Source organism: Molothrus ater, chromosome 20, assembly GCF_012460135.2.
Source record: "Molothrus ater isolate BHLD 08-10-18 breed brown headed cowbird chromosome 20, BPBGC_Mater_1.1, whole genome shotgun sequence".
NCBI classification, from domain to species: Eukaryota; Metazoa; Chordata; class Aves; order Passeriformes; family Icteridae; genus Molothrus; species Molothrus ater.
The window spans coordinates 9,503,776-9,515,620 of NC_050497.2; the positions used below are offsets into that span (position 1 = coordinate 9,503,776).

At 55.6% G+C, this 11,845-nt stretch overlaps 1 protein-coding gene across 1 annotated transcript in view; it reads right to left on the reverse strand.

Moving 5' to 3' along the window:
- Positions 1–11,758, reverse strand: part of KCNT1 (potassium sodium-activated channel subfamily T member 1) — a 79,485-nt gene extending 67,727 nt beyond the window's left edge. The window contains 1 exon segment of the mRNA XM_036393659.2: positions 11,620–11,758. Coding sequence (XP_036249552.1) covers positions 11,620–11,741 — 122 coding nt within the window. The 5' untranslated portion in view covers positions 11,742–11,758.
- Positions 11,759–11,845: the final 87 nt, after the last annotated feature.

Below are 11,845 nucleotides of genomic sequence, written 5' to 3' on the forward strand. Positions count from 1 at the left end.
TGGCCATGGCCAGGAGGAAACATCACCCACCCCTCAGCATGGCCATGGCCAGGAGGATCCATCACCCACCCCTCGGCATGGCCATGGCCAGGAGGATCCATCACCCATCCCTGGCATGGCCATGGCCAGGAGGATCCATCACCCATCCCTGGCATGGCCATGGCCAGGAGGAAACATCACCCACCCCTTGGCATGGCCATGGCCAGGAGGATCCATCACCCATCCCTGGCATGGCCATGGCCAGGACAGATCCATCACCCACCCCTTGGCATGGCCATGGCCAGGAGGATCCATCACCCACCCCTCGGCATGGCCATGGCCAGGAGGAAACATCACCCACCCCTTGGCATGGCCGTGGCTCCATCAGGGGGTGGGCAGTGCCTGGGAGGGACCCAAGGTGGTGGCTCACAGACAGCTGCATGTGGCCACTACACACAGGGAGGAGATGGAGCCCAGCCAGCCCTCGGGAGGTTGTTTCAGGGGGTTAAGGGCTGTCTCTGGTCTCTTTTCTCAAAGCACATCTACCAACCGGAACGTGGGTATGCCCCCGCTGCCCACATCAGCTCGAGCCACCCATCACAGCAGATTGGGGTTGAACTGAAACCTCACAAAGCAGCAAAGCCACGCATTGCAGAGACCCCAAAGGCAGCACCCCAGGTCCTGATCCTGTCTGGTTGGGCTCCATCAGTGAAGTTCATCCCTGCCATGAGAGGAGCACCAATTTCACAGACTCTTGGTGAGAAAAGGGGAGGACAGGGCTTGGAAGAGGAGCTGTGGTGCCTCTGAGCTGATTCTTTGTCCCTCACATGTAACTGAAGTGGGAGGCAGCCAAGAGCTGAAAGGCTCCAACTCCTGTCTGATGTTCTTCCAAGAGTCTCCTCCAAAGCCTCTCCAACCCATTCCCAGCATCCTCCCACAGCTTTGCCTCCAGAATATCCTGCACAAGCAAAGGCAGAAGAGCCTCCAGCAGCTGGATCCTGAACCAGCACTGAGCACAGATCAGGGATTTGCTGCAGGGATGGGAGCTGAGGCTCCTCAGATCCTCTTCTCTCCCCACCACCTCACAGCCCTGTAAATAGCTCCTAGCTGAGCAGATCCAAAGCCCTGCTCAGCTGCTGCTCCCGAGTTTCCAGAAGAGCAGTCAGCATGCAGGATTTCAGAATTTCTGCTGAGCACAGCCCCAGCACACAGCCCAGCCCGCCCTCAGCGCTTCAGATGGTTCTCACTGCTGTTATTTGCCACTTAATTCTGTCCCCCCCAGAGCTGCTCAGCTCCTTTCAGCTGCCATATGCACAGAGCAGCCAGGGCTCTGCACTGACTAATGCATCTGTGCAGGGCCCTGGGCACTGGGGAGGTTATTCTATGCTACTCATTGATCCAAAACTTGGTCTTCAGGATAAATCAAACCAAGCTCCTGTCAACTCAAGCACTCCCTCTGGATCCACTGATATAAACACTGAGGTTTGCTGACCACCTCCAGCTCGTGTTGCAAAGGACGATCTAACATTAAGCACAAAAAAAAAAGAGAGAAAAAGAAAGCCACAATTAAGTCCTTTCCTCTTGGAGCTTAACTATGATAAATGAGGCCAAAAGCGGGCTGTTTCTAGGCCATCAGGACAGCACTCTGAAAGGCAAATTTCAGCGTGAGAAAACGCAATTTTTAAAAATTATCCACCCTCTTCTCATAACCACGGTTTAAAGCGGGGAGGCAGGTGCCTGGCTCCAAATGGGAGTGACTGCAGTTGTGTTTGAAGGAGACTGTCACACCCAGTGCTCTCCAGGGGTTATCCAGTGCCTGTTTAAAGGAGTGCTGAGCTGCACAGCCCTGGGCACACTGCCTGCCATGTGGAAAGGGCAGCTTTACCCACAGCTCCTGGGCAGGCAGGGCCATCCTCACCCTGCCCACTGTGGGAGCTGTGGATGCTCACAGCTGTTCCCAGCCCTTCTCCTGGATATCAAACACATCTCTTGGGGTTTGGGTGCTGTTTGGTTTTTTTTATTTCCACGTGATTCTTTTCCAACTCAATTAATCCATCTCTCCTGGCCTCAGATCATGTGTCACGTCATGAAACAAAGCAAATATTCACCACTGTCCTTTATCAGCACTTAGAATCTGTAGTAAAATCCAATTATATCAGTAGCTCTGGAAACACAATTTTTGCTATTTGCATCTGAGCTTCTTCTCCCATTGGCAGTAACAGCTACACTTTGAATGCATTTTTTCTTACTCTTGCATACAAAATCATTCAGAATTTTAAAATTTTGGCACATTTGTTTATTCTGGATGAAGCCTCACTACATGAAATGTTGCATTTGCTTGTTTGTCATGATGTCTTTATCAATTGCACAGTGACTTTGAGATAGTGTACATTGATGTCTTGGACAAAAATGCTCCTGCACAGCACACAAATCCCCTGACACTGGCACAGAGGATTTACAACCTCTCCTCCCAAACACAGGGATCCTGAGCTATGGAAATGCCACAGCAACCTGGCTACTTCTTCAAAGCTGTAGTGGTACAAAATAAAAAAATCATGAACAAGCTCATTTATTGCATAGTCTTCAAATACTACCAAAAAAAAAAAATCCTGGAGTGGTTTATAGCTAAATACAGATCTGCAGCTTTATTTTTATCATCCCTTTCCTTCCTTCCTCCAGAACCCTGTACCACTAAAACAGCGTGCTGCCATCAGCATATGGAAACCTCCACACTCCTCACTCTCAGCTACAGCAGCGTCTCCCTCCCAGCCTGGGCAGCTCCCTGGGGAGGGGACAGGGCCCTTCCCAGCCTCGTGAGCCCTGTGTGACCCAGCCAGACCCAGAGCCAGCCCTGCCTGGTTCGGCGCACACAGCCCAGAGCCGCGCCTGCCTCAGTTCCCTCCATCCTTCCCTGAGCCTGGGCTGGGCTCAGCCTCCTCCTGCCCTGGGCTGGAAATGCCAGCACAGAACCAGAGAGAGCCCAGGAGGAGCTTGGGGTGGCTCTGCAGGGCCACGCACTCCTGGAGCTCCCCAGATCCAAGAGGCAGCTCTGGCTCACAGGAAAATCCACAGGCAGGGAGCTTCTCGTAATAGAGATTAGGATTTCCATTATTATTTGCAGCTATGTCTGTCAAAAAGAGGAAGGACACAACCCTGAGTTCCTGCTCTGCTTCCTCGCACACCCCAAAAACCACAGGGCACCTTCCTGCTTCCCACCACAAACCAGTCCCAAACCAGCAGGGCCACCACAGAGCCCACACTGCTGTGGGATGGAGCTGCCCAGACCTGCCAGGCACCTTCAGGAGCCCCAGAGCTCTCAGGGACACCTCTGCTCCGTCAGCACCAGAATTACTGGAGGAGATCTTCTCCTTCTGCTGGCAGGGCTGTGCAAACAGAGCAGGTGCACCCACATTTGGGGCAGGTTCTTGCATAACCTCCAGCCTGAAGCTCTCCTCTCCCACTCCAAGCTGCAAAAGGAGCCAGAGGCAGCAGGCCCTGCTGGCACCATCTGTTCCAAGTCCATCCTTCCCCAGGAGCATGGCCAGGGAGCCTGGATGTGCTGCCAGGAATGGGAGCACCCCGTGTCCAGCACCAACACCCCCTCCTCAGGCAAAGCCCCCTCACAGCTGGGAGCCAGCAGCCCCTGCAGCAGCCAGGCAGCTGTTGCTGTGCCTCCTGTCACCTCTGAGGGCACGGAAAGGACAATCCCTGGCTGAAACAGGGCAGCAGAATCACACACAGGGCCTGACCTTTCGCTGTTGGCACCAACACAGGACACAGTCTGCTGGCACAGCCCAAGCTCTGGGCAGGAAATGGGCACTGGCTGGGCAGGAGCCTCCAGCTGCTCTTCGCTGGCCCAGACCATCATAGGATGAGTATCTGGACTGCACTCAGGGGCTCAGACACCTCTCCAGAGCCCCAGGACAGCAAGGGCTTCCATGTCCTGTCTCCCCTGACCCAGCCATGGCTGCAGAGCCTGGTCCTGCACCCTGATCCATCCTCAGCCAGCACCAGGCTCCCCGAGCCTCTCCAGGGAGCCAAGGCACACAGGAAACGCTGCCCCTTCTTTTCCTATAGTTATTTAAATATATACAATCATCTGGTGTTTGTTTCTCCTCCCACAGCTCTTCTGGTTACCAGGTTACAGTTGTTCTCCCCTCTCTTGGTGGTTTGGGGCTTCTTTCCCCTCTGAGTGACATCCCTGCGGGGTCTCCTAGTGGCTGCAACGTGTGGGGACCCGGGTTTGGTCCCTGGAGCCAGGCTGGGAGGCAGCACATCCCCCTGCCAGCCCTGCAGGGACAGCCCCATGGCAGGGTCTGGGTGCTCATTTCAGAGCTGATTTCTCTGCCAACACCTCCTCTCTCTGTGAGCAGCAGCCAGGTCACTGCTGGCCCTCTCTTGCCTTGTTGAGGACGAGCCCCAGGCCCTCATCCCCTGTCCCTCCTCAGAGGTGCCACAGTGGCCCATGGTGGGTTTGAGACCTGATTCAAAGAGTTTGAGGAGCTCTGAGGATGTGAAGAGGCCCATCCCAACCCAAGCCATCGTTCCTGCAGCCTGAGCAGCTTTGGCTCCAGCCCTGGTTTGGGTACAGACCTGCAGAGCACACCCTCACCCATCTCTACACACACTCACAATGTGCAAAGTCTCCCGGATTAAATTCCTGCATCCCAGTTCCCATCCCCACAGACAGCTGGACTGTCCACGTCAGGAGCTGCTGTTGCTCAGAACTTGTGCAGAGCAGCTGAGCCCTGTGACAAATCCATCCATCCAACAAGCACAGGCAATTTAGCACCACAGGCCTCACACAGAAATTAGCATTTTGTGTGTTTCACGTGGAAAATGAACAGGAAGAGTGAGTCAGTGCAAAGCTCCACAAGCCTTTCCCCCGCTGGCAAATGCTATTTTCCAGAAGATAGAAGTAGAAATTGTACCTTCCAGGTCCAGAGCCACATTCCTCGTTAGACAGCCCTGCCTCAGCAATCGAGCCCCACACCTCCCCATCCCTTCTGGCCTGCAGCACACAGCATTGTGTGTGACAGGCTCACAGGAGGCACAGCCCCACAGAGAAACCTCTTTCCCTTTTCTTTGATACCACAGCAGCACGTGAGTGGCAGAGGCAGCTCAGCATCCCCAGCCCCAGAGCAATTTTCCAGCGCTGGTCCTGCCAGGGGGGCAGAGATCCAGTGGGAGTGAGCCACAGGCATCCCCTCAGTCCAGAGCATCCTGTCTGGAAGGGCAGAGCTGGTTCCCAGCAGGCACAAAGGCAAACAGGCCATACTGGTGTCCCTGGGGACTGCAAAGCCCAAATAACTCTGGGGAAAAGGAGGGAGGGAAAGCTCATCCTGCCCATCCTGGGCTCCTGGCAGGTGAGGGGAGCAGCTCCCCCTCCTCAGGCCTGGGCTGGGGCCTCCTCATCTCTTTAACAAGAAAAACCAACCTGGAGTAGTGCAAGGTCTGCTGGAGCCAGCCTGGGCTGTGGAAGGCTCCCTGCCATGGCAGGGGGCTGGAACTGCAGGACCTCTAAGGTTCCTTCAGCCCAAACCCTTCTGTGATTCTGTGACTTGCAACCAGCCTATTCTACTCTGTAAATATGCAAATCAAATGCAAATTAGCTCAGCGGAGCACTTGCAGCACAACATCCCAAGCGTGCTTGCCTGAGGACACAGCTCTGCTCCCAGCCCATGTCCCTGGGCTCCCAGGGCTCATTCCCAGCATCTCCTCCAGGAGCAGCCTCGGGAGAAGGGGCAGACCCAGAGCAGACCCAGCCTGCAGAGCCAAGGTCACCAGCCCTGCCAGGAAATTCCTGACTCAGCCCTCTCCAGGCTATTTGTGGACTGCATCAGGCCCTCTCTGCTGTGGGAGCTCTTTGCTGAGGAGCAGATTTCCAGTGTCCAGCCCTTCCCAGCAAGGACATCACCCCTTTCTCCTCCTGGGTTTGTAGGGTGGCCTGGGAGCACACACAAATTCTTCTAAAAGCTCAGTCAACCCCAGTGCTCAAGAGATGAAGGAACCAGGACTCACTGCTGGAGAAATATTCCCTCAGGGAGGCCCTGCCAGTCCCACTGGGAATTTTGTAGGCTGTGCACACCAGATTCCTCAGGAAAACCACCCAGCCTTTCATAACAGGGTGCTGCAGGGACAACACCAGGCTCATGATCCACGCCAACCAACCACCACAGATCTTAAACCTAAACAGATTATTCAACTAATTCCCTTGCCATGACCTCCAGAGCTGTTCCTGAGAGCCAATGGCCAAGCCTCCCCTCTTGCCTGTGCCATCCCAAGGGACACAATCCTGGCAGTATCTCACTCCCCTCACCCCAAGCCATGACATCCTCAGCCACATTTGTCAGCAGCTTTCAGGCTCATGTGAAAATAAAAAGTCTGCAAGATGGGGAAAGTGCTAATTCTTGCTAATGAACTGTTGGGAAAATCCTCCCTCTGCCCAGCCCCAAGCTGCTACAAGCAGCAAGGGTTGGAGCATGGAGGGACAAAACTTCTTTATGCTCCAGACTCCTGCAGAACAGTCCCTGCTATGGAAGCAGAAAATAATAGAGGGATGTGGGAGGAGGAAGAGTCTCTTCACTCTGTTGAAAACCACAAAGTCTTGCAGAAATAAGCCCCCAGAGGCAGGTTTGTCACCACACCTGCCGGGCCAGGACGTGATGGGATGAAGGGAGATTGGAAGGCAGGAGACAAACAGAAGGGGAGCACTGAAGCAAACATCAGTGGGGTCCCACCAGGCTCTTCAGGACTGCAGGGCTTCAGAGGGGATGGGGATGACTGCAAATTATGCACTATAGTCAAACCAAAACCAGACTGCAAACAGGAAGATCCTGTGGCACTGACCGACCTCGTGATAAAATGTCAGACAAAAATTAGCATCAATAAATTCCAACTGATCCAAAGGGAGAGGGGAGCAATCATCTTCCTGCACACAGAGAGCTCTGCAAATCAACACTCAGGAAAGAGCCAGCCACAGCAGAAGATGCCACAAAGCCAACCCCTCTCAGAGGTGATCAAAACCCCAAATTTTAGGGAAGGATTTTTATTCCAGACAAGCTCACCATGGAGTCACACACCCTCCTGGCTCCCCTCCTCAGAGCTGAAACAGCACAGAGAAGGGCACCAGAGGTGACTGTGGATTATAAAGTGATTTGTGCAAGGCAAGGCCAAATAGACCAGGAGGAGTCTCCAGCCTGGAGAGGGACGTGATGAAAAGCAGATAAAACCAGAGAGGACAACCAGGGAGCAGGAGCATCACAGGAGCTGCCGGAGCTCAGGGAAGGCAGCAGCTCGAAGGAGCAGCAGCATGTTCTGTCACAGCACAGGGCTCCCATCCCTTGTGGGAGCAGAAAGTGCCAATGGCTTCAGGAGGGGACAGGCGAATGCTCAGGGAATCCACCAGGCTGGCACAGCCACTGGCACAGCCTCCAGCCCTGGGAGGGGCTGCTCCCTCCTGCCCTCAGTCCCTGCCACAACGGTTTGGGCTGGAAGGACCCTAAATCCCCTCATTCCCAAGGGCAGGGACACCTCCCACTGTGCCAGGCTGCTCCCACCCCATCCAGCCTGGCCTTGGGCACTGCCAGGGACCCAGGGGCTGCTCTGGGCACCCTCCCCACCCTCACAGGGAACAATTCCTTCCCCAGCTCCCTCCAGAGCTCCCCTGCTGCAGTTTGTGTCACCAGGCGCTGCCAGGGGACAGCAGGGCAGGGGCACCTGAGCTCGGAGCTCTCCTGGCTCCTGGCCTGGCTGATTCATGAGAAGGATGAATGAGATGTTCCCCACTCCAGCCCAGCCTGGCAGGGATGCAAGAGAAACGCTCAAGGCTCCAAAACAAATTGCGTGCAGCACTCGGGAACGAGGCGTGGGGTCAGGGAGAGGTCGCTGCTGCAGGACGGGCAGGATCCAGAGAGATGCTGTAAATATTTTTGCAGAGCAGAAAGAGCCCTGAGCACAGGCAGTGACCTACTTTGCTGTTCTCCAGTGAAGGGTGACATGGCCATGCCAGAGCCCCAGGGCAGCTCCTGAGGAGGACATTCAGCACACTTGGGCTCCTTTTATGGACAGAATGGTGGGGAAGGCTCCCAAAACCTCTTCCCACTGAGCCAGGTGTGCTGGTGGGTGCTCCCCTGCAGCAGTCCAGAGCCTCCCACTTCCCTTTCCTAACCATCTGAAGGGAACAAGAGCAGAATTCCATCTCATCTCTGCCACATAAACACCCTGAAAACACAGGATGTTTGGCCCTGTGTTTTAGGGCTCCCCATTGCAATTTCTCCTGGAACAGCAAGGCCCGGATGCCCATGGGCAGCCAGAGCAACAGTTGCTGTTGCAATCCACATGGCTGACTTTCTGGAAGCTGACAAATGTCCAAGCTAGTAATCATGCCTGGAGGAATTGATTACTAATTAGCTACAGAGCCTGGGTCAGTGGAAGCCCTGCCAAAGAAGCATCTTCTCATCCATTTTGCAGAAAAATGAAAACTTAAGAGACAACAACAGGCTGTCAGCTGCAGGGACCATCCTTGTGCTAAACTGAGACAGTTCCTTGGATTCATCAAAAGATGAGCAGGAGAGCCATTCTGGACCTGGATGAGTGCTCACACTTAGCAAGAATCCCATTTAATCAGTGCTTTTTTTTTCTTTTCTCCTGCCCTTGGACTCAGGCAGAGGCTTTAACCAGAGTGGCAGAAGGTCCCTTATGGGCATTTTTAACCTGGCTGCCACTTCTCCAAATCCTGCTGTGAATTTTAGGGCCAAAAGCCCTGTCCCAGCCAGGTGGGACCGAGCAGAGCCCCCTGGAGCTGCCATCCCACAGGAACACCCCGAGGCTGGCAGTTTGCTCTGTCCAGCCCTAAGCTCAGCCTCTCTGCACCGGAGCAGCCAGGACTCCCCTCCCCTGCACGCCCCGCTCCCAAACCCCTGCTCCCACGGCCTGCAAACAGCAGCAGCCACCACAGATCCCCCAAAGAGCAGACAGGAGAAAAGGCACGTACGTCTAGGGCAGAGCCATGGGCCCCCCAGCAGCAGCTCCAGGCAGCCCCGGGCGCTCCCTCCGGCCGCTCCTGCTCAGCCGAGCCATGGGAGCAGGAGGACGGAAATCTGAACCTGCTCCCGCCCATCCCTGCCTCTCCCGCCGGCCCCCGGCCTCGGGCAGGATATTTTTGTGTGAGTTCTTCCATCTGGCTGCCCATCCATCACCGTGCCCGTACATGGGCAGGCGGGGGAAATCCTGAGCTCCCCGAAGTGACAGGCCGGATCCTTGTGCAAACATTCACCCACATTTCCCACGACAGAGGACAGCGAAATTTAGGCTCTTTGTACCCTCCGGGTGCCAGAAATGTGTATTTACTCTCCAAGCAAACTCTCAAGTGCTTTTACAATTAACCCTTTGCTTTCCACCTGGGAGGGACTTTCAGGATCACTGTCCCTTTATGGAGAGGGCCAGGAGGAAGCTCACAGACATTTCCACGCACTTCTCCACTCTCAGGAAACCGAGCAGACAGAATTTCTCTTTAACAGCTTTTAAGCCAGCTCTAGATTTGCTAAGTGAAGGGATAATTGAGTTTCCCACTTATTTCAGCAGGGTCAGCCCAGCTGAGGTCCCCTGAGCACTCAGCAGAAGGTTCAGTGGATGTGTTCTGCATCTTTGCTGCTCTACCCTGGCTCTCACATCCCTCACACACATCTCTGGTGACAGCTCTGCCTGTGTGCCCTCACACCTGCAAGCACACAAGGAGATGGTGTTGGGCTGCAGAGCCCTGCTCCGCCCTGGGGCTGTGCACAAACCCCACCTGGAGAGGAGGGGAAACCCATGGGAGGTGAGGGAGAAGCCCTTGCAGCAGGCAGGGGCTGGGAGGCAGCAGGTGGTTAAACGTGGGTGACCATTTGTGACAGGATTTGTGCCCCCAGCCCAAGCTGCAGAGGAGGAAAGCAAAGAGCAGAGCAGGCAGGGCCCCCTGGGATGGTCTAATGGTGCTCATTGCCTGCTCTGCCCTTTCTCTTTAGCCTGTCTCTAACAATTGAGTTTCTCCAGCTGATCAGCTCTGGAAAAGTGCATTAGACACCAGTCTGCTCCGAGCTGGAGCTGGGGAAGCTGCAGAGTCCTGAGGGCTCCAGGCAGATTGTTTAATATCTCCAGAAGGGCAGCAAAGGGCTGAGCACAAGGGCAGGCAAGACAAGCAATGGCATTTCAACCTCTCCGGAGCCTGAGGGGGTTAGGAACACATCGAGCTGCAGAGCAATAATAGGGAACAAAGTTCCTCTGTCCAGATTGAAAGAGACAGGCAGGAGGATCTCTGGGCAAGGATTTTTAGTGCATTAGGTGAGGATAAATCATCCCTAGCAGGGCTGTGGTGTCAGTAATGAGGAGCAACTCCTCATCTTCCCCTAATGCTGAGGTTGGAAATCTCCAGGAGCTGCTGTCTCCAACCCCATCCCTGATCTTCACAGACACAAGAACCCCCTCAAGGGTGGCATTTCTGCAGACACATCAAGCACAGCTGCAAAATGAGGCAGTTTGAGGGCCGGGGAAAGCGCTGTGCTCTGCAGCCACCCTGCTATGCCCAAAATAACCCAACGGTGTCACCCAGAATGGGGGTCCTGAGGCACCACGGAGCCTTGGACATTGTGTCACTGACAGAGAGAAGGTAATGAGGGTCTCAACCCTAAAAAAACAACATTCAATTATTTTATTAATTTCCCACCTCAGTGGCAATGTACTGAGAGTTAAAGAACAGTGTGCTCCTTCTTTTTTCATTTAGGTTTTTAGAAATAAAAGATCATTTCCCTAAATCATGGCGAGCAGATGAAGGCATAAAAAATCCCAGCTGGGCAGCCCAGGGCACAAACCCAGCTAAGGTCCTAATCTGGCAAACACGAATTGATACACACGACTCATCTGCACACTTCAGCTGGCACGGGATGAGTGTGACAGTCAGAAGAGCCACACGAGTAAATTTAACCAGAACAATGATAATACACAGCATTTTTTCAGGAAAAACGGGGATACTTTGGCAAGGACCACTTGTGAGGAACAGGTGCTGCTGCCAGGCACAAGAGGACGGCGGCACTGAGTCCCCCTGATCTCAAGCAGCTCTTCCCCTCCACACAGCAGCCCCTCCCTCACACTGGACATGGCAGCTTTGGCACAAAACCAGCCCAGAAATGGAGCAGGGGCTGGGCAGCACCTACAGGAATGCAGCCTTTTCCTGGGTGCCCCTTGGCTTTGGGGTGGCTCCAGGGCCCAGCCGAGCCCTGCCGAGCCCTCACCCTCCGGAGCACCCCCAGAGGGATCAGCACGGACGCTCTTCCCACGAGGGATGGGACTGCTCGGGGGTCTCCAAGCGCCCCTTCCCCATCCCCAGGCAGCTCCCGACTGCCCATTCCGGAGGCGCTGCCCACAGGGGCATGCACAGGGACCCGGCCGGGGCTGCGAGTGCCGCAGAAACTTTGCTGCAGGCTCGGGGCACGGGGAGAGCGAAGGGGACGGGGCACGGGGGTCCCACCGGCCGTCCCGCCCGCCCCGAGAGGGGAAGGGGCTGCCCCGGGAGGGGAAGGGGCTGCTCCGGCTGCTCCGCGCTGCAGCGGCCCCGCTGCTCCCCACGGCGGCAGCCCCGGGGACCCTCCCCAGCCCCGGTACCTGTGGGCGCTGCCATCGTCGTAGACGAAGGAGCGGTTGGTGTAGCACTCGGAGCGCACGGGCCGCCCCTCGGCCGGTTTGTAGATCCCCTGCAGGCTCCGCTCCTCGCCCGAGAACGGCATCGGAGCGCCGAGGCGGGGCAGAGCCGGGGGCGCGGGCCGGGGGCTGCCGGCCGCGGGCAGAGCCAGCGCCGCCGTCCCGGGGCCGCTGCCGGGGCCGCTGCCCG